The sequence below is a fragment of the Grus americana genome, chromosome 5, assembly GCF_028858705.1.
Source record: "Grus americana isolate bGruAme1 chromosome 5, bGruAme1.mat, whole genome shotgun sequence".
Classification (NCBI taxonomy): domain Eukaryota; kingdom Metazoa; phylum Chordata; class Aves; order Gruiformes; family Gruidae; genus Grus; species Grus americana.
In genome coordinates this window covers 2,159,734-2,182,059 of record NC_072856.1, presented here as the reverse complement: position 1 = coordinate 2,182,059, position 22,326 = coordinate 2,159,734, and the positions used below count along the sequence as shown (strand labels likewise).

General features: G+C 50.6%; 1 protein-coding gene across 4 annotated transcripts in view; it reads left to right on the top strand.

Moving 5' to 3' along the window:
- The window catches only part of KDM2A (lysine demethylase 2A), a 49,880-nt gene that overhangs the window by 15,343 nt on the left and 12,211 nt on the right, over positions 1 to 22,326 (top strand). For 3 of the 4 annotated variants that reach the window (XM_054827604.1, XM_054827605.1, XM_054827603.1), the window contains 10 exons: positions 7,344 to 7,482; positions 8,693 to 8,771; positions 10,170 to 10,216; positions 10,585 to 10,763; positions 12,419 to 12,525; positions 13,118 to 13,211; positions 14,887 to 15,040; positions 16,885 to 17,000; positions 18,113 to 18,239; positions 19,759 to 20,177. In XM_054827604.1, coding sequence (XP_054683579.1) covers positions 7,344 to 7,482; positions 8,693 to 8,771; positions 10,170 to 10,216; positions 10,585 to 10,763; positions 12,419 to 12,525; positions 13,118 to 13,211; positions 14,887 to 15,040; positions 16,885 to 17,000; positions 18,113 to 18,239; positions 19,759 to 20,177 — 1,461 coding nt within the window. Of the gene's footprint in view, positions 1 to 7,343; positions 7,483 to 8,692; positions 8,772 to 10,169; positions 10,217 to 10,353; positions 10,484 to 10,584; positions 10,764 to 12,418; positions 12,526 to 13,117; positions 13,212 to 14,886; positions 15,041 to 16,884; positions 17,001 to 18,112; positions 18,240 to 19,758; positions 20,178 to 22,326 lie in introns of those variants that run through there. The other variant, XM_054827606.1, reaches the window with a different exon arrangement.

The window sequence follows — 22,326 nt, the reverse complement described above, 5'->3', positions numbered from 1 at the left end:
CCAAGAGGGCCAGAAATAAATGGTGAAGGACAGCTATCTTAGATGAGAATTGCTGGCTGGTGTTGGAGGATGAATAAACTGCCTTTATCTTGACCCTGCCTGACACAGAGAGAAAGGCTTTGGACTGTGTGTCTGTTCTTCCTTAGTAAAACTCTCATCAGGATGAAAAAATGCCCATATCCTAACACAGATCACAAAGATGGGGGGAAAAAAAGCAATAGTTAAATATCTCTGCGTAGTGCTGAGATTCTGACAGACATTTATATGTAATGTGCCTGACTTATTCCTTGCTTTGCTGGGGCTGAGCTTCATCTGGGACAATCACGGATGGCAGTTTTGGGGGTGTCTGCTGATCTTTCTGCAAGTAGCACGTCCCTGGCTGAACTGACAATTGACAGGGGGAAAACCTCCCGGTAGCTGAGCCACCCCCGGGAAGAAACGATTGTTAGTTGAAGAGCCAGGGCCGTGACTTGGTGGTGTGCTCTGGCGAGGCCTGCCTGGATGGGGGTGCAGAAGGAAGAGTTAGGAGGACTGTAGCAATTTGCTGGGCAGAGGTACTCAGCCAAAACCCAGCTGTGGGACAAAGGTAGGCAGCTCCTCCTGAGCAGAGATCAAACTTTGTTCTGTAGGAAGGATTTGTGCAGCGCTCTAAGTGTGTGCTAGTGGAAAGGTGACGTTGGCATCAGTGTGTCACGGCTTTGCGTGTCTCTTGCCCTTTGTAGGTATCACCTGTAGCCAGTTACTTAACCAGGTAGCAATTCCCTGCCATGGTGAGTGGGGATCAGAGCACATCGCCAAAGAAAGGGGTTTTGGAACGTCCCTGCACGAGCCCTGAACTTGTACGCTGACCACATCTGTCCTCGTACGGAGACCTGATTTGGGGAGCTAGGAAACCATGGTGTGTGTAACTGTGCCGTGAGGAAGCTGCAGACTCAGGAGGGGAAAACTCTGCTGCAGAGACTTGCCCAAAGTCCCAGCAGATGCTGCCTCTCCCAAAACGCGCGCTTGGAAGTGCAGAAGCCTTTCCTCCCTCCTGTCTGCTCTGCATGCACTGCAATATTGTTTTTCCCCACCCTCCCAAGACAACAATGACATGAAAGCGCTGTGGCCCCAGCTGAGTACACGAGAGGCGTTGTATAACTGATGGGAGCTATTTGTATTGTGGCAGCGCTTTTGGGTCCTCAGCCATGACTGGGATCCCATTCTCCTACATTCTGTGCAAATTAGGAGGCCAGACTCTTCCCTTGCCCACAGGAACAAGCGAAGCTGATCTGGCTGGGAGCGTGGAGCGGGTTTTGTGGCTGATGCTGTGCTGATGACAAGAGCATTAGACTTTGGAATTTGCTCAGCTGGAGGGGATGATCCTTTCCTTCCGTGTTCTGCGTCCCCATTTCCCCGTTGCAAAGGGATTAGAGTTTAAGGTGCTTCTGCCCATTTCCTTGTGTTTGCACCTTTGTGGTGTGGCTGCCTTCCATTTGCCTCAGAGGCTGTGCTGTGAACAAGATTAGGAAAAAGAGTCGGAATGTTTCTCTGGTCCCACAGTGCAGATCCATGGGTGGATCTAGCCGGAGTAAGGTGAAGTTTGTATTGCTGCTGTTTTGTGTAATGCGAGTCCACGGCAGGTTGGGCTGGTAGAGTGGCATCCTCTGAAACATGTTGTGTTTCTTTGGTCATAAAGCATCGAAGTTTGTTAGTGAGTGACCATATCATTTGTTGGGAGCAGGATCCATCCCCAAAACTGTAATTTGTGCTCAGGATTAACCAACACAAAGTGGTCTTGTGGCCCGAATGCCAAACTGAACAAATTTCAACTTTTCAGCACACTCAAAGGCCTGGCCTAAGCACTGGGGGAGGGCAGTTATTAGCATAACTGTTTTGGTTAAGTACATGGGTTTATTGTGCTCAAATAAAAGTGATGGAGGCAGGTTTACGCTGGTGGAGCTGGTTCCTGTTCCCCCAGGGGACTAGGCGAGGGACACAGCTGTGTGGCGCTGGAGCTGATCCAGTGGTTACCTCCTGCTGCAAGAGGAGAGGGTTCCTTCCTCTCCCAGTTTCCTCCCTCTGGTAGGTAATCATCAATCCCATCCATTAATTGCCCTAAAATGGTTGCAGACAATGCCAGTCTTCTCCTGGCTCAATGCTGTCCCACTTTAGCAAGTTTTAAGGTGTTCCCAGAGGAGTGACTGAGTGCTAGAGCTATCACCACGCAGGCAGCAGCAGTGACAGGGCACGGAGAGGGAGCTGGGAGGATGAGGAAGGGAGCAGAGGCTCCTCTGCAGAGCATCTCTAGCTCAGTCTGGGTCGTTCAGCCCTGGTGGGACTGCTTTTCTTGCTGGGACTGTACCCCCAGCATGAGTGCAGCATCCTTCTATGGCACCAGTGGGATCTGGATCAGGCCTGGCCATGCAGTCACATTTCTGTTAATTTAACTGGCCTGCACAATCCAGAGCCTGTGCTGGCTTGGTGCCACTTCCAGAAGGACAGACAATGCCTGATGTGGTGTGCAGTCTAGTAGGGCAGTAACTGTGTCCACTCCAGAAGCAAATCTTAAAGGGAGCTGTCAGACTGAGCTTGCGCTGGGTTAGTACTCAGTTGTGTGGCTGCAGCAGTCGTGGTCTGGGGGAAGCTCCCAAGGATGCTTATTCAGCCATGCTGTAGTTATACTTAAACCGTTTAAAACGTCTGTGCGTCGCCCTGTCTTTCCTGTCCGGGCAGCAGCTGTAGAAGAGTGCCTAGGAGCAAGCCAGCTAATGCCATCTGACGTTCCACCAGGATAAAGGAAATCTGAGCACGTCAGCCAGACGCCAGGGTCTCCGCGAGGTGATGACAGAGGAGGGGTTTTCCCAGTACATTGGTTAGCTACCTGCACGGTGCATTCGTGCTGTACCCTGCTGCTACCTGGTTTTTCAGGTTGCTGGTGTCCTTGGACAGGTGCTGTCAGCTGGCCTGCGCTGTTCTTTATTGTGAAAGATGTCTGCTTGAAACGGGATCGCAGCCGGTTATCACACCTCTGGCTGGAGCTGCATTCCAGCCCGGGTCTCCTGAGGTGAGAGGTTCGTGGTCAAATGGGACATGCCTGAGTTTGAGCCCAATGCAGTAACCTCTGTTGTGTAATTTAACTAGGAGCCCTGGAATACCATTCAGGATTCCAGCCTGGGAGCCAAATGTAAGTTATTAAGCGACTAGTTTGGATATAGCTGCCCCTTGCCAGCATTTAGCGTGCCAGACCTTTTTATCTTGTGAGGTTTTGTACCTAGGAAGGGGAAGTGAGCTGTTTTTCTCAAAACCTGCCAGCTAAAAGTGAGCATCTATAGCAGGTCAAAACCACGACCTTGTCCTGCAGTGTGCCACCACCCACCTGATTCCAAAGCAGGTGAGACCTGCAGACTACAGGGCCCAGCATCCTCTGCTTCATTATGCACATCCTCTCATCAACTTAACGACAGAGAACTGCCTGCTGGGGCTAGTAGTCTTAGGCCTTGTTTCCTAGGCTTGCCTGGGAATGGGTGTAGGTGAAAAGTTAGTCATGCGGGAAGGTTATTAGCGTGCTTGCCTGGACTAGGTGTGCCTTGAACTTCCCTGGTGTGATTTAGTAAGGAATAAGATATCTGCAAAATAATCTTAAATCTCCTGTAGTTTCTGTCCTTAAAACAGTAAGAGCTGTCAAAGGTGTCCCAGCAGGAATGACAACAGGCAGCTGATGTCTGACAGCAGCACAGGGCAGGATTTGAGACATGTTTAAGCTGGACAGGGTCTGCACAGCTAAGGGTCCAAACAAGCACTGTGACCTCTGCTTCTTTTTCTGAGAGTGCAGAACTATAAAGGGGAAGCTATAAATTGTGTTTCCTTGGTGTGTTTGCCCACGTGACCTAACCCTTCCACACCCTTGCGCAGCATTCTTCAGGGCAGAAGTGATTTGAAATGGTTCTGGGATGGGAATTGTTGTTGTCCAGCAAATGGGGTGGTTTGGGCTTCCCCCTTGCCTCCGGTGAAGGTGAGGAAGAGTCTGTGGGTGTACGTGGAGCTGGACCGGTTTCTTCTGTTGGACTCATGTGCTGGCCAGCCAGGAAAGCCCTGGGTTTGCATTCTGCCTGGCAGACCTCGGAGTGTGTTTTATCAGTGCTGTCCCTCCCTGGCTCGGGCAAACGCAGCAGCGAGCAGCACTTCCTGAAGCAGGCGCTGAGCTGGGCCGATTGGCGATGGGGAGAAGAGCGGGTGCTCTGGCACCCAGAGATGAGCGTGTCGCTGCCATTTGTGGGTGCTGTGCTGCCTGTGGGAGTTCAGCAAGGTCTGCCGTGGGTTAACAGGCGTATGGGAGCTGGTGGTGTAGCTTCCTGTCTCCCAAAGGTGGGGCCAGCACTGCTCTACCTGCCCATGCAGAGAGCCCAAGGGACCCAAACAAGGTCCTCAGTGAACAACAGCATGCCTGCTCCATCCTTCCTCACCATGGGCACCTTATGGTGCAGCCGTGCCAGGGCCATCTGGCTCCATCCCTCCTGGGCAACTGTTTTGGACTGTTTCAGACCACCAGCACAGAGGTGAGATGTGAGGCTTTGCGGTGGGAAGAGGCTCCGTTCCTCCCAGGAGCTGGAAGGCTGGCCCGGCCCCAGTTAGCTGCTGGATTTCAGCAGAAGGACGATGGATCCCAGAAGCTTGCTGAACTGGTGCTGGGGCCTGCCAGGGGAACCTGCGTTTGAAACAGGCCTTTCCCAAAACGCTGGGGCTTTTCAGCAAAAGCTGAGCATGAGGGTGTCTCTTGTGTGTCCCTAAATCCTGCGCCGCGCCCTCATTTCAAAACTGAGCACCACGCAGCGTTAACGGATTCAGTGATTTTTTTATTTTTTTTTTTCTAAGGGAAAGTGCTTTATAAGGTGGGCTCATCCTCTGATATAACGCAGCCAGGTACTCTTCTCCCAGTAATACCTCTGCATCTCTAACTTAAAGCTCTGGTGCATCTCCTGGAAGGAGCCGGTTTTGTTTTAAAGACAGAGTGACTGAGAATTTGGGATTTCCAGCCCTGGAATTGTGCTGGGAGCAGTAGGATGCATGGTCCTAGTGCCCGACAGCTGTTCCCAGCCAGTAGTTGGTGTGCACAGTCGGGCCCTAGCAGTGTGAAATTCAGTCTCCCAGGAGTATGTCGCTTGGGTTTATACAAATGTCTCCATAAAAGCCTACAAATAAAATTAGTTATATATTTGTATTGTTAAAAACAGTGAAAGAAAGTACTTCTGCCTGCTCTCCCTGTTTAGTGGGTGGCTTAGGATAAAGGACTGCAAACCCAAAACCCTTTTCCAACTTGTTTAATCATCGGGGGCATTCAGGCCCCTGGAGAACATTGATTTCAGGGCTGTTTCTGAGATGCCCCCATTCAGGCACAGCCTGTTGTTCCTGCCTTGCAGATGAGGTGTTTGTGCCCCTGTTGTGTTCAGGTTTCTGAGGGGGGAGGTTTGGAAAGCTAAGGAAAGTTAATGAGGTGTTAACAACGGGGAGAGGTAAGCTGCTCTACCTTGGTGTTAGGGAAACTACTTGATCACAGCCCTCTTGAAAGTGTGAGGCTGAAGTTATATGGCAGGGGGGATAGTCCCTGTTTTAAATGAGTGTCCTCCCATGCTCCTTGCACTACTTGAACTAATTAGTTTTAAAAGTATCTTTAAAGGGATTCCTTTCTCTTTCCCCCTCCCCCCACGCTGTTGAAATAGATAAGGCCAAAAAGAAGAGGGACAAGCAAAGCAATGTAGTGATCTGACTGATGGATGTAACTTGCTGGAAAGCATCCCGGGTGTGTTTAATTCAGTTTTGTCTGTGTGCTGGGCTGGGGGAGCAGGCAGGCCAGGGGTTAACGTGAGTGAGGCCAGGCAGGGCTGGGGCTAACTGCTCAGGGCAAAATAAACCCTCGCTCATTCAAGGGCTTTCACCGTCAAAGGTGGGCTTGTACCTCCTGGGACTTCATGTGGTTGGAGCAAGCCCTGCCTTACCCCTGGGTAAGGAAGACAGAGGTGAGCGGAGAGTGGCTTTGGGTGACGTCTGAGTCGGTGCTGAACTCCGGGGAGGAGATCTGCAGCTTCCTGCCATAGAGAGGGGAGTCCCAGGTGTGTGCCCTCACTTGGGAAAGGGCACTCTTGTCTTTTCCAGGAGACCCTAAAAGAAAGAAGAAATGAGCTATCAAACACGCACTGCTCCAGGCAGGGAGGTGTGCCGTGGCAGGAGGTGGTGCCAGGACTGTTGATGCACAGATGTGAGTGCCGGTCACCTCACCGGTGATGGAGAATTTCAGCATCACAGAGAGGTCCGTGGCTGGGACCAGTGGTGTTGCTGGGGATGTGATGCTGCTGTGCCTCCCTACTGCAGGCAGGTGCCAGCTTCCAGGCCCAGATGTGACAGTAGCTGCTGCATCACCTCCTGTCCCATCCTGTCCCTGGCTGGCTGCTGGCACAACAGTTGGTGTCACTGCTTTATAATGGGAGCGTCCCTAATTGGGGGAAGTCAGCTTGGCTAATTCAGACCAGGTTGACTTTTATCTGAGGGGATTTAGAGAGCATTCCCACGAACAGCTCTGCTGGAGCACTGCTGGCCTCTGGAGGGGTGGCTAACAGCTGGGGACAGTAATTTCTTCCAGATCCAGCAATGCTTGAGGAGGATGTCTGTCGGGAATCCCAGTACAGATGTACTTTTGAGATCCTTTAAGAAAAGGGTTACTTCCCCCCCACGCACACAAACAAGGGAATTAATCAACTTTTGTGTACAAGCATAGCCAAAGATGAAAACTTGAGAATTGTCTTCAGCATAAAACCCTTCCTTTATCAGCTGGTGTTCTGGTGGGGATTTAGATTCACAGATTTACCTCCAGTGCAGGAAATAATGATGCACCTGTAAAAATGGGAAACTGATTCTTTTTCCTTTGACCCAGTTATACTGAATGATCTCCCCTCCTCCTGTGTTTCTGTGTTAGCACTCGTTAGGAGTGAATTATCTGTCTCCCATACAGCCCAACTTGCACAAATCTGTTGGTTGTAGGAGGAGCAAATCTGATGTTTCAGTGGTATGTTTTGGATCCAGGACAGACATTGCCTAAATAGATCTTCTCTGGCTGGTCTCTCTTGAAAACTGATACCAACAGTGCTTTTTGAGCAAGAAACCTAGTGGATAATATAACTCAGTAATATAGGGTCTGTCTTCTCTGGGAGTAGAAGTGCATAGGCTTCCCAGGGATGACCTGCTGCAGGACAAGGGCTCCCCCAAAAGCCCTGGCTGAGCTCTGCTAGGTTGAGATGAGGCTCTGGGAAGGGAGCTGGTTCTTCTTCCTGGTCCATAACTCTTACCTTCCTTGTCTGTTCTTTCCTCAGCGTGGCACGATGAGGCGGCGTTATGAGGATGATGGCATCTCCGATGATGAAATTGAAGGGAAGAGGACATTTGACCTTGAGGAAAAGCTGTCCACTAACAAGTTTAACTCCACCTTCGTGGTCTTCATGGAAGGCAAAGGTTTGTGTTGGGACTGCTGTGCTGTGGTGTGTGCTACTGCTGTCGGTAACCAGACAGCTGCTGTGGTTGACCGCTTCTCCAGTGAGACATGATGTGTGAGATGACCTTTCCCTGAGCCTTTCGTAGAAAGCTAACAGTGATCGCAGTTGGATGTGCTCTTGTGCATCTGACTACACCCAAAGCCTCCCCGACTGCCAACTTGAAGGGCGATTACAAGGCAATTGTGGTGTTAATGAAATCCTTTCCCACTGTCCTGCGTTTTGCTGCCTTTTACTTTACATCTTTCTGTAAAGTTGGGAAAACTGTCTGCTGTTCACACCAGTTCTGTGCTTTCCTCCGCTGTATGCAAGTAAAGCGGTTTAACCCAAGTGATGCAGAGCAGGTGGGGGATGTTTCTACCTGCTCCCATGCGATTACAAGGCAGTCAGCAAGCAGCTTGAAGGCAATGTGGGGCATATCGGTAGAGGATCGGCTCAAGCCTGCTAAGCTCCCCTGCCCCAAGGGCTTGTAACAGGGAGTGTAGCGGGGAAATGGCGTGGAAGCTGCTCAGTCTGGAAGGCGATGAGCCAGTCTGCAGCACCACAGACTTGCTGGGACACATGGCAGCCAGGAACGAGAGGGTTCGCCTGGGTCAGCACCTGTAATTGCAGCCACATGTCTACTAGATGCTTAATTCAAAGACTATGTGGGATCTCTCCCCTTTCTTTCACCACACATACAGCTCATTGGGATGTCTTTTCACCGCACAGCCAGTGCAAACCTCATGAGGATTTACCGTGAGGGAGGAGCGTTTCTTCAAGGCCTCTCTTGCTTGGCTGTGAGCTTCTTAGGGAAGTGAGGACCAAAAACTGTGCTGTTCCCCTGTCTGGTGCAGCCTGTTGGAGCAAACATCTGCCTCCCTGGGGGGCCTGTCTGAGCCTTGTCAGCAACACGCACCATGCTGCTCACAGAACTGATGCAAAGGAGTTCCAAAATCTCCGAAGGGGTGTAGAAATAGCAAGGAACAGGGCTTTCTTTTGCTGGCTAGCTTTGCCACAGAGATATAAGGAGGTTCTCGGGCCCTGAACAACCTGATCTGAGTCTGAAGTTAGTTTGCTGGGAGCGGGGTTGAACTAGACATCTCCAGAGATCCTTTCTAACCTCAGTTTGTCTATAGTCCTCTGAAGGAATCTCTCCTAACACCTTCCTTCTTCTTTTCTCCCCGCACCAGACTTCACAGTTGAATACATCCAGCGGGGCGGCCTGAGAGACCCTCTCATCTTCAGGAGCTCTGATGGCCTGGGGATAAAGTAAGTGCCAGGGGCACAGGGCAATAGATGACTCTGGTCTGATTTCTTGCCTCTCCGCGTTGTGTGGGTTCTGATCCTGGTAGCTGGATCTGTGCTCTGCCAAGTTGGTATGACTGTGTCCCATCCACACTGTACTCTTCGTGCAGTGAGAAGAGAGAAGTATCTTCCACCTCAGTTATCCTGTTCTTACTAGTTTGCTTGGACTTAAAATGAGAGGACTGAATTGGCTGTAGGTGATCGCAGTCAGACCAAATGTCTGGAAAGTCCCGCTGCTGCTCTGATGCAACATCTGGCTGGGTTTCTTTCCTAGTAATATAGGCATCTATTGCCAGAGAGTCAAGCAATTTGTAGTATTTCTGGCATTTTCCAGAATTCCCACCTGATTTGCCCAACACAGTTACTTCTAACCTGCCATCCCTCTCTCTTGCTACAGTAAGTCAGTTAAGGTTTACAGCTTTGAGTCTAAAGCTGTACTGATGCAAGACTTTATGCTGGTTTATGATGTTCATATAAACATGCTATGGGGTGGTAGATGTAGTTTTAAGGCAAGTAATACTATGTCAAAACATTACAGCTGTCTTTTACAAAATTTAAAAAAAAGCTGATCTGATCCAGTGTTTCTGTTGGGTTGGGCTTTTTTTTTGGTTTTGATTAGTAGGAAAGTTAGAGGAATAAATTAGCCCTAGTAAACTTTGTCAGAGCCAATATCAGCAACACTGCTCTTAACTTCCTCACCTGGCTGTGAACGGATGGGCAACACCTCATCCAGTGCACGATGTACTGTACTGTGGTGAATTAAATAGGAAATTGTGCTGGGCTCAGTTTTAACTGCTGGGTGGTTTGGGAGAGCACAGATTTGATACTGAGAGTTACAGTGCGGGTGAAACTGGATTTCTCCTGAGTTTTTGGTTATTTCTCTGGGTCAAGAGCTGCTTGAATGGCTGCCTGCCCGTTCTGCCTGTGACAGCAGTGTTTGTACAGATAAGTATGCCAGTACAAACAGTTAGAGTAATTATGCTGTGTCAGTGAAATATACTGCTTGTACTGGTCTGGCTATGTCCTTTATTTTAGGATAATTCATAGGAGCAGTCTTTAAAATGAGAGCTAGGATTGCTTGCTTATTTGCCAGAAGCCGCTGTACGACAGCTCATGCTCTAGAGATGGTATATCTTATTCCTAAATCTGCTTCCCTTGCCAGAAGCTGGGCCCAGTGTTTCACTCCAGCACTCAGCCCAGACCTGTGCCCCCAGAGATCTAGTTGCGTGGTCTTCACCTGCACCCAAGAGGCAAAAAGAAGCACAATAGTATTTTCAGGGTGCCAGTGCTGGGGTTACAGGTGGGAAGGGTCTGCAAACAGAAGCACTTCGTGATTTTTTTAGCAAGGTGTTTGTCCTGCAGGATGCCAGATCCGGACTTCAGCGTGAATGATGTGCGGCTGTGTGTCGGTAAGTGTCCGGGGACCACAGTGCACCGCTGTTCTGCCCTGGGCTGGTAGGGAGGGATGGGGAGAGTCATCAGGTTTATCAGAGCTAGAGGTCTGGTTTTGTGGCTCCCCCAGTGTGCAGCTGGTGAAACCTGAGCTGTCCTTAGCCAGTGGGTCACAACTCTTACCTGCTTGAGGTGTCCGGTTTGACCTGAAGCAGCTTCTGTTTCAATGTGGGTACGGAAGAAGATGAAGTTATGGGAGAGGCCAAGACATCACGCTTGCATGGGTGGGTTTTTTGAGGAAGGATTTCATGTCTCCTGGAGTGTGTCTTCTGGGTGGTCCATTGTGCACAGGGACGGTTCCAGTGACGTCTGTCTGTTCTGGCAGGGAGCCGACGGATGGTGGATGTCATGGATGTGAACACGCAGAGGGATATCGAGATGTCCATGGCACAGTGGGCACGCTACTATGAAACACCGGAGGCTGAGCGGGAGAAACTTTACAATGTCATCAGCCTGGAGTTCAGCCACACCAAACTGGAGAACCTGGTGCAGAGACCTGCTACGGTGAGCGTGGTTCTTCTTCCACAGGAATGTCCTTTCCTTTGTACCTGTGGTCCTCTGTAGGCAAGGTACAGCCTGGAACTTGAATGTGGGAGGAGAGGGGCTGCTCCGTAACATGCATGGGCTCAGCCAGGGACGTCACTGCTGTGCTCTGGTAGCTGCTGGAGCTCATCCTGTGTCTGACTCGGACCTCATCTGCTACAGCTGATCTCACAGTCAGGCTGGGGCTGCCCAGCCTGTGCATCCCTCAGCTATAGTGACCATGGTCAAGTCCCTGGGGTGTCATTCTGCAGAGGGCTGACTTGTTCACTGGCTGTCAGCAATTAGAGAAATGGAAGTGACTGGCTGAGGAATAGAGTGAAGTAATCTGCTCCTGCTGGCTGGTGATCAAGAACAGGCACAGAGTTTGAACAAGCACCTGAGTTTGAATAGAGGTCAGATTTGCGCTCAGCCACGTGAGTGTTGGGGACAGGATGGGGACACTGGCTTCCAGCCTCTCCCAGTTAGCTGGATTTCACTGTCTACCAAGACTTTGGCTGTCATTCAGTCTTGGGCCTACCTTCCCTCAGTGCTGTGCACTGTGCTGCTCTGATGCTTGGTGCAGAGCCCTCTCCTGCATCCCACGGCAGTGATCAGCTCCGTAGTGGCTAAAGAGAGGTGCAGAGCAGAGGTGGTTTGCCATAGCGCATGGCCAGGTGTAAAACTCCAGCAGGGCCTAAATTGGACAGCAGAGCTCAGCAATGCTTGCTGCATTTTGAAAGATTAGCTAAAGCCGGGATGCTGGTTGAGCTTTTCCTTGGTGTTTGGAAACCATGGTCCCGTTAGAACAGCAACCCCTGTGTTCAGCTGGGACCCCAAAGGGTTGTGCAGCATGGCAGGGAGGTGCAAATTGCTGAAATCTTTGAGGGCGGAGGAGGCCAAGACTGGAGGTGTGCTGGAAGGGGGGCAGGAGGAAAGCTGGTCGCCCTTACTAAAGTGTGGAAGATGGGATGGACATCCTGAACTCCCTCTGCAGTTGATGGAGAGGAAGGGGCAGCTCTGTAGGGCCATTCACTTCTCTCTGTTAACTGTAGAGGGAGCCTGGACATCTCTACCTGTTCTGGCTGTCCTGAAGCTTAGCAAGTTGAATCCCACCCTAGCAGATGCTGCCCAGCATGTTTTTATGTAAGGCCAATGCATGGCAGTTTCTGTCTAGCCTCTGAGTAGAAGACCAGCATCCTGATACCATGCTTGAGATCTCACTGTGGTGTTTGCTGCTTGTGTGAATCCAGAGGCTCACTGTACAGCAACTGGCCCTAGAGTGCTTTGACATGTTGGGATTGCACCAGTGGCATCGGGAAGAATGCTGGCGTGGGGGGGACACCAAAAAGGGGATGTCATGGCCATTCAGCTAACACCAGGGCTTCCTTCCCTCCCTCCCTTGGTTCCATTGTTTGTTGTGGGTGTGTTGTGAGCTGGGCTGGCAGTCTGTGTGCAGCACCGCAGTGTCTTTGGTGGGCCAAGTGCAACCTGCATCTCACGAGTGCCCAGCTGTGTGTGAGCTGTGGGCTTACCAGGCAGGCAATAGGTGTTTTAGCTTCCAGAACAGCCTGAGGGTAGCAAAAGAGGTTACTGTGCCTCTTTCATCTCTATTCACGTCTCCCACCTTTCTGCTGTAGGTGGATTTGATTGACTGGGTTGATAACATGTGGCCCAGACACCTGAAGGAGAGTCAGACAGAATCTACGAATGCTATCCTGGAGATGCAGTATCCAAAGGTGCAGAAGTAAGTGACTTCCTGAGCTGTTCCAGTGGCAGCAGGCAGCAAAGCATCGCTTGGAAGAAAACTGCCTGAGGGAGAAGCAGTTTGTACTGAGGGGAAGTGGGAGGAACAGTCTGCTTTTTCAGTGGTTGACACCTGCAAGGACATTGCAGTTAGTTATTTAAACCCCTGCCAAACGCTGCGTGGAAGGGTAGTTGCGTGGCTTCTAGGAGCTCACTGCACTTTGGGGAAACTCTTGGTGTTCACCACCTTGAGACGTCTGAAGTCGGTTGAGCTGCTAGGCACTGTCCATCCTGCCCTGTAAGCCAGACTTGTGGCATGGGGATTTCTAGAGCTGCTGGGTGTGTAAGTAGAAAAGCTCTCCTCTTGGCTGGGCTATGTCTTTTTTGTGGGGATGTGACATAAATCCAAAGTGAGGTCTCCTGCAAACCACCACCTCCCTGCAGCTAAAGTGCTTAGAGCTGCAGTAATTGGCTTCTGGCACTGCTCTGAGCCACTGGCCTGGGTTTGGGCAGCCCACTCCCTTTGAATATGTTATATCTGCTCTAAAATGTGGATCACCGCTCATTTTCACCGTCATCTTGTTTTCCACCAGGTACTGTCTGATGAGTGTCAAGGGCTGCTACACAGATTTCCACGTGGACTTTGGTGGTACTTCTGTGTGGTACCACATCCACCGAGGGGGAAAGGTAGGAGAGCAGTCCCTGTTGGGACAAGTTACTGGTGCTTTAGGAAAGTGGCTTTTGGTCTCTTTGAACTGAAGGTTAGTGACAGGTCTTCACTACAAAACCCCTTGGGTGGTTTCTGGTGAGAAGTAGCTCTGAAACAGTGTCAGATCTGAGCTGCTTGTCTGGAGTCGCTTCCTGTAGCCAAGCTCAGGAAGACTGAGCCCCAGGCTCCATCGAGTTTGGTTACACCTTACAGGTGAGAATGTTGTATTTGTTGTCTTAGCTTTCAGAAAACAGATTTGTGATAGCCTGGGTGCTGTATCACTGAAGGAGCTAGCTAGTACTTGAACAATTAAGTCAGACACCCTAGCTAGCACTTCCGCTGCTGTAGAGAGCAGTCATGTTCAGAGCGTGACACCTAGTCAGTATGAAGTCCTTGCTGGGAAAACCTGCCCTCTGACTGCCGTTGGGTGTGTGTGGCTGCTGTCGTGTGATTCAGTCCATGCTTTAGCATTAACCACTATTACAGCATGGAAGAGCTTGCATTCAAGTTTTTGCTAGCTGCAGTTGTCAGCTCTACTGTAATCAAGGAAACTTTGCACTGCTGTCCAGGGAGGGTGGCAACGCAGACACTCATCATGGTACATTTGAATCAATGCAGTTGGAGCAGTAAAATCTGGTGGTAGCTTGGTTTAGTGGTATTAGGAAGAGCTGATGTGGAGGAAGGTATCCTGCAGTGCAGAATTTACCAAAGACAGGTCCCACCTCCTGCCCGGTGAAATGCACCTAGCTCCGAACTTAACCCCTGTGGGCAATTAGACCTCACTGCTTCTGATAAAAACCATCAGCCATCTAGGGCTGAATTCATCAAGGAGCCAGGAGGTAAGAAAGGCTGCCTGTGGTGGCTGGGAATCCCCTGAGAAAGAGCCTTGGACAGCGTCAGGATAGGGAGCTGTAGCTGCTGCGAGGGAACTGTCCAGCTGAAGGCGGCTGGATGGGCTCCCTGCACAGTCAGTAAAGGTGGATTGCTAGAAAAAACACCTCTTCTTCAGGACAAGTCCTGGGCAATTATTCCATCCTGTCTTTCTCCACTGACTTAGACTAGTTTCAGGGAAGGCAGCAAACTCTGCCCCACCTGAAGAATCCACCTTTCCTTGCAAAGGAGATGTAGCTGCCAGACTTCCCCAGTGATTCCAATGGTTTGTGGCTCCCCCAAAGGACAGGTTAAACATCTCTGAAGAGCCAGGTTGGGGATGGATATCTGCTTGCCACCTGTGTTGCATGGAGCCAGACAGGTGTAAATCTCTAGTTCAATTGTAGCTCTTACTAACATGGCAGAAATACGCAGGTAAATATCTCCTTTGTCTCTAATACTCTGGTGTCTTCAGTGGGCTTTGCATCTCTTGACACTCATGACGTAAATTATGCCTTACAGAGCATCCCAAGCTCAGTCTACCTGCGTTGCTCCATGCATCAGGTCAGGAAGGACCTTGTTCGGCAACTTGCCCTCTCAAACAGGAAAGCTGTTTAGGTCACTTTACTGGGAATTTCTGCAGGCTTGCATCCTCTGTGGATGGGGAGAGGAAGAGATTTAGATGTCTGGAGAGGGCACAGGGCAGGTTTGGAAGAAGCAGGGGGTAGTCAGTAGCTGTTAATTACGCGATGACTTACGTCCATGTGTTGTCTTTATCTGCAGATCTTCTGGCTGATCCCTCCTACGCCCCAGAACCTGGAGCTCTATGAAAACTGGCTTCTCTCAGGGAAGCAGGGAGACATTTTTCTTGGAGACAGAGTGTCAGAGTGCCAACGCATCGAGCTCAAGCAGGGCTACACATTTGTCATCCCCTCAGGTACTGCAGGGTGGGCAGGTGCATCCTGGTCTTTGCCAGGGTTGTGGCAAGAGGCTGAAACTCCTGGAACACAAGGAAAATCGGAACAGGCAGGATTTAGCTTCCTCCCTCATGAGTAACTGGGAGAGGGAGGTGCGATGTGACTCCATCCTCTTGTTTGCCAGCTCCCAAAACATGGCTGTCGTGGCACTGTGGATTCAGCCCAAGCGACAGGAAAGCTGTGACTGGCTTACATCAAGCTTGATCAATTATTAAAGGAGGTTTTCCCAGAGCCGGTCATGTTGACATGAGGAGCGGTGCACATTGAGGACAGAGGCTGGCCCAAGGCAGCACAGCTCCTCAGCTTCCAGGGTCGCTTGTGAAATCTCTGCAGAGTTATGTTCAAATTGCGAAGCGAGGAAGGGAGCTGGTGTGTGAGTTTAAGGAACAAGGTGACTGCTCTGGACATGAGGACAGACAATTGAAGTCTGAATGTACTGGAGATATAACTGGAAAGTATACAGCTAGAAGCAAGTGTTGGAAAACTCTGAAACCCGATAGGGAGCTGGAAGCAGTAACATGGAGAGACTGACAGGTAACTGCTTTGCAGAGGGCTTGGGTAAGGAGACTTTGAGGTTGGGAGTGGGAACACTCTCAAGAGTTAAGAGAAATCTTTAGCCTGACTTGGTTTAGCAAGCAGAATAATTGGAGGGCATCAGCAATGTCTTGCATGCACAGTTAGTACGGTGCTGTGCCAGAAAACAGTGAAGGCAGAAGAGACAAGGCAGGTGAAAAGCAGCTGAAGCTGGTTGTTTGCAAGGACTGGCTCACAGCCTTTTAGAACCTGCGATAGAGACCTGGGATGTCTGTAAAATGTTGTGCTTGCACTAGGGAATATTCCCTTGCAAGGAGGAAGATTGTTGCATCCTTTTGAAGGCTTCTAATAAAATTGTTGCATAAAAGTTGTGTCCATAAGACTGTCTCAGATGTCAAAGGCTACTGTAACCTGCTGTTTCATCTCCAACAGCAGCGCAGGAATAAGCTGTGTTGTAGTTTACAGCGGGACCAGGAACCGAAAACACCAGGGATTGCACAAGTACTCATTTGAGTCCTGTTATCATAACTGACGCTTCTTTTGAATTGAGTTGCCTGCCCTAAGGAAACCCATGCTGGAATTCCCAAAATGTTTGGCTTGGCTGGATTGCTTAGCTTTGGAGATAACAGAGCTGGGAGTTGAGTTACTTTGAGGGGTTTTTTTAATTGTTCAGACAGACTTTGGAAGACTGTTTTCCTTGTTGCTGGTGTTCTTAGGCCTAGCGCAATTAGAAAGCAACTTTGCAGAGACACCAGGATGACAAAAAGCTATGGACTGGAGGTGGACACAGGCACATGTGCCACCACAGGAGGATGCGAGGCCAGATTTGCAGGTGCATTTGAGTCCCCAAGTACAAGTCTGTCTCTAGCTCTTAGATGAGTCAAGTGAGTATTGAGTAATTCAGTAGTGATGCCTCAGAAGGGGTGGATATTGTTATGGTAATGCAGCAGTGTCTGTCCTCCTCAAAGAGCTGAGGTCTTTATGGTCCCGTTGTAGCCCCTCGCTGCTACTAGGGCTGGCTGATGTGACAAGGGGTCAGTAGCTAGTCTGTGTGTTTGCTGCTAACCTGGATGCAGGTGAAGGGTGCAAATGTCAGGATGAACTTAGCTGAGCAGTGTGAAGGCTGTGCAGATCTAGCAGTCCTGCTCTGAAGAGCGCAGTTTCTAAGAGATTGTAAAGGAATTGAATTAGTAGGGACTGGGCTGTCAGTTGTGACACCTTGACCTCACCTAGTTGCTCAGAGGGATTCTTCAAACTCTTTCTCTCCAAGGTTGGATCCATGCTGTGTACACTCCCATGGACACGCTGGTTTTTGGAGGCAACTTCTTACACAGTTTCAACATCCCTATGCAGCTCCGGATCTACAGCATCGAAGACCGCACGCGGGTAAGGACCTGCGGGAGAGCTGGGAGGACATGGCCTCCTGGGGTGGTGGGGAGGTTGCAGCCAGGAGCGGTGGTTGAGTCTCACCCTGTGAGCAGATTGTTCAAGCTCCAGTTGTCGGTAAGTGAGATGTCCTAGCCTGCTAAATGTCCAGGCAGGAACTTGGGCAGAGGGATGGCCTGCAGTGGGCACTAAGGCTTGTTATGTTCTTTTGTGCTGCCTGAAGAGGAAGGCAGCAACATGTCTGTGGGAGTGCATCCAGCGTGTTGCCTCTTCCCTTACCTGGCTGCCTTCTGCTGCTGCTTGGTGTTGATCTTAGACCTTGAGGTGGTCTAAGATGACTGAAACTAAAGGATTCCTAAGGTCTAGAGCAGAGAACGCTGTTGGCAAGTGGGTCTTCTTGCTTGCCTCTTGTGGAGATGTGGGTCCTGCAGTGCTCAGCTCCTGCAGAGAAGCCTCAGGACACGCCTGGCCTCTCCAAAGCAGTTCAGAGTGCTGCAGCAGGCAGGACCTGTAGGTTAGTGCTCCCATGTCATGCCATCATCCAGATCAGCTGAGACATAGGACAACAGAGTGTGTCCTGCTCCACCCCAGGAAGGTGTGAGGCAGGCAGCAGGGTCAGGGGCATCTTCTGCCTGCATGTGAATTGCCGGTGCTGATGTGACAGAGCCCCAGTAGCACTCTGCTGAATAGCTGAGCTGGTAACATCTGTCTTAATAGACTAACCCTTTCCCTCTGCACATACAAATACTGCTGTGCTGGGGCTTGAGAAGAGGGCTTGAACCATTATCTTCAACTGAAATCTTTTGTGGCATCTGCCACTTTTTTCCTTGTACTAATGAGAAGGAGATCTGGTGGGGAAGAGCTGCAACCCTAACAAAGAAGAATGGAAAGTGAGTAGTGCCTGGTCTCTGCTCTGCCTGGTGATAATATCCTTCTGCAAGGAGGAGAATTACATCAGGCTGCCAAAAGCATGAATGAAGCTGTTAAACATGTACATAGGTTTCCTGTCTCTCAGAAGGTGATCGCTCTGGTTTGAGGCAGCAGTATTGAGTTATCTCTGTGCAGCCCTGTGGTGAAGGAGGCCTAAGCAGATCCCCTTCCCTCTTTTGCAGGTCCCAAATAAGTTTCGTTATCCCTTCTATTACGAGATGTGTTGGTACGTGCTGGAGCGCTACGTCTACTGCATCACCAGCCGTTCGCATCTGACCAAGGACTTCCAGAAGGAATCGCTCAGCATGGGTAAGCCCCTTGCATGGGCTGTCCAGCCCTTGCTCCTTCCTCACCCGCATCGAAGCGGTTTCTTGCACCCTCCCGCTGGGGTACTGTCTGGCTCAGCAGTGCGGCGGGCAGGGCTGTGTGGGAAGAATTTGGGACCATCGCTTCCTCAATTTCACAAGGTGGTTTCTTTGGGTATTTCCTCTCTTTTCAGTTTGCTGTACTGAGCAGAGGGTATTGCCGACAAGCTGAAGGAGATGCAATTTATTTCTTTTCCTTTGAGCAAGAAGTCAAAACTAGCCAGACTTTTGCTTCCTCCTTTGCCTGTGCGACAGGCCAGGTTCCTTGCAGCTGCAAAACCAGCATACAAGTTCCTGGCCTTGCTGGTGCACGCAAAGCCTTTAACAGAAGAGGTGGAGGGAAGTTGCAGTAACCACCGCTGTGCTGTGGGCTGCAGGGCAGTAATGTTTTCTTGCTGATCAGGGCCTTCCTGCACACAGAGTTTAAAGTGCCATCAAGGGTTATGTGCAAGGGAGTGCAGGCAGTCTTTCGCAAAGGGAATGTTTGGCCTCCTCACAGCCAAGGCATGTGGGGCCTAAGCAAGAGGTGATTTCTTACCGAGACCCTTCCTCAGAGTGGGAGAGTGGTGGATAGCCTCCATCCAAGGCCCTTGAAGTAAATCTCTCTGCTCTCTCCTAAGAGGCTGTAAATGCTGACTCCCGGGTGCTTCTCCTTGCAGCCACAGCCTCTTTGGGACTTCGATTTCTGTCCAAGGGGCCCTAGCAGAGGGACACGGCTCCCAACTCTTGTCCTTTTCCTGTACCCCCCTTGAGATCTCCCTCAGCACTTGGTTTGGGAAGGGCTGTCACTGTTGTCGTCGTGCCTGGGGACCTCCAGTGCTTCCATTGCCTTTTCTCTACCACTGAGCAGTGTGAAGTGGGAACTAGCACAGAGAGCTAAAAGGAAGGGAGCAGGAGACGCTCCTTCCCTTTTACCATCAGGTAAGGGTGCTTTGCCATGCGCAATCAGGCTCAGAGACCTTGTGGTCATCTAGTAAGTCCATGTCCTTTCTCCCATCATGAAGGCAGGATCGAGGTCCCAGGTCACTCCCAGGATCAGATGGCTGGAGATCCCAAGTCCTCCAAAGCAAAGTCAGGTTGGACAGGGCTTTGAGCAACCTAAACTAGTGAAAGATGCCCCTGCCCATGGCAGGGGGTTGGACTAGATGATTTTTAAAGGTCCCTTCCAACCCAAACGATTCTATGAAATTCAGTCTAGGGTGTTGCTGTCTCCTCCTCTGGGCGATTTTTCCCATGTCCTGTGCCTCATCCTCCTACCAAAGGAGCCAGGAATGGGAAAGGTCTTTAGCTGTTCTTTTCTAGCCACTCTGTGCCCCATTGTTTCCTCTCTCCTTGTCCCCATGCGTATCTGTTGCTCTGGCACCTGTGGTAACTGGGGGGGGAATCCTCTAGAAACCAAACACCTCCTGCAAGTGATTGTCTGGCCACTGTGCTCTTCTCTCACTCTTTCTCCATCATGGCAGATATGGAGCTGAGCTCCTCAGACTCGGTAAACATGGAAGAGGAGGAGGAGGAGGAAGAAGAAGATGCAGCAGGGAAGGAACCCAGGCGACCAGTCACAAGACGGTCCATTCTCACCAGCCCCATAGCCAACGGTGCCAATGTGGACTATGATGAACTGGGCAAGAGCTGCCGGAGCAGCCTGCCGGGTCTGAAGAAGACCCCATCTATAGACTCTTCCGACTCCAGCCGGGGCTCTCAAAACGGCCAGGCCTGGGACCCCAACGGTGGCAGCCCACGCAAGAGCAGGAAGGTGCACCTGACGCAGTTTGAGCTGGAGGGGCTGCGCTGCCTCGTAGACAAACTGGAGTCGCTCCCTCTGCACAAGAAGTGCGTTCCTACCGGCATTGAGGATGAGGACGCCCTCATCGCTGATGTCAAGGTACGTAGGCGTGAGGGAGCCGCAAGTGCTGCCGTTCCTCGGGGCTGCCAGGGTGCATCTGCTTTCTTGCAGCATTGGAGGTGGAAAGGCGTTTTCCTATAGGGAAACTGCGCTTGACCCTGACTGTACCCCTGTCCTGAGGCAGGGGGGTGATGTGTCTGCAGGCTTGGTGTCCTCTTTGTTCTCTACACAAGGCTGATGTTGCACCAGCTGATGCTCAGGGACAAGCCCTGGCTTGGATTTTGGGTTGGGGCTAGCAGGAGCAGTAACTGCTCCCAGGCTGAGACTCCTCTGGGGACCCTCTGGGCCCTGTCTGGGTCCCTTATGGTTATCGGCGCAAGAGTGCTTGTTTGCGGTGCAGTTCGTTTCCCGTTCTGGCTGCGGACTCCTTGGGCTGCTGGACACTGTGACAGTTGGAGCCTTTTCCTTGCCCCGGGTGGATTTGGCCTTGTTTCTTTGGGTTGTTTGCACAGGATGTGACCTTAGGTTATAAAAGACTTTTCATTCCCCTCCCTGCGCTGCTTTACGCCCTGAGCTGTGTCTGCCAGACCTGTTGTGCTGACTCCATGAGCTTTGGTGTTTTAACACTGAAGTAAAAGTGTCAGCCTCGCTCTATTCCCCAGAAGTCCGTTTTAGTCCCTAAAACCACAATTCTCTTCTGCTCCCTTCCTTGCTGATCGTGATCTGTTCAGCTGCTTGTCTATACCGAAGCAGACATCCAGACACAGCCATGGGTGTATCCTGGTATTTGCCATCATGTTTCTTTTCCAAGCGCTGTCTCCTGATTATTTTTTCTTTTCTTGTGGGTCATTTGATAAATTCGGTGCTCTTCTGCATTTGGAGCAGAGGGTGCAGCTCTGGGGTTGCAGAGTGGACTGTCATTTGTAGGCCTAATCTCTCGTGGTGCGTGGCTGTGGGAGTGGGAATAGGTGCAATTCTGGTTTCCTGTGGCTTTTTCAAGTGCGCTGTGTGTGCCGTGGCCTACAGGTTCACAGTGCGTGTGTTTCTGAGCCACCGCGGACCATATGATGCTCTGGAGAAACTCACACTGAGCTGTGAGCGTAGTGTTTCACCCTTGGACTGAGAAAAGGACACCAGTGTCCTGCTTTGGGTGTTTTGAAGGCAGAGCATTCAATGTCATCGGTGTTCAGCTGGGTTTTGAGACCTGTTCAAAGGATTTGTTATGTTCTGGAGCTAATAGACCTGTGGCTTTGATGCGACCCACCAGCCCCTGTGTCCAGTTGTACCTCGCAGGTGAATCTGTGGGTGAAAGTCCCTGCAGTCTGGTCAGAGCCAACAGCTTCCCTGAAGGACTTGCTCCTTAGAGCTGGCTGTTCTCTGAGGTTCAGAAGTATCCTGAGCTGCAGGACTCTGTCCCTCAGGACCAGCAGCCTTCCAAGTAAAGCCTGTGCTACAGGGCATCCTCAAGTCATGAAGATCTGTAGCCATCAGACTGCAGTGGCTGGAGAAGATAGGACAAGTTTGTCAAACTACAGCAAACCTCTACTTTCAAAACTCGGATTTTCCTTAGGGGCAATGGAACTGGCAAGTGTAAGTAGGTTTATAAATCCTGAAAAGGGATAAGACATTCCTTGCTAAACCTTTTAACTGGTCTGCTCGCTGAAAAGCCTGATGAGTGAAGGTCTAATTTTCAATATCAACAGCTTGTATGGAGAGCACCTTACTTTTTTTTTTTTTTTTTTTTTTTTTTTTTTTAGGCAGGACAAGTTGTTACCAAGCTAGAGGTGGGAAGTGGCTATCCATGCATCTGTAACTCATGACGTGGGATACAGATCCTACTTCGGTCATGTCCCCTATGTAGGCTTCAGTATAACTCTCTCCTTTAACAGCTTTTGTGTTCTTGCACAACTGTAGCTGACTTTCCCAGAACACAGTCCTGGGTGTGTGTAAGCACAGCCCTTCCCTCCTCTGGTCTTGTTCTGATGCTCCTGCCTTCCCTTCCAGCTCTGAGGCATGATCCGTGTGGGATCCCTCATCCTGCACCACAGACCTGGATCCCTTCTGTTCATCCTCTGTTTCTGTGCTAGTAGAGAACTACAGCCTAATCCATTTTCAGTGACTTAAGCTAAAGAAAAAGTAGTACGTCCTCCACAGCATCTTAGCCTGACTCTGGGACCGTCAGTCTCCA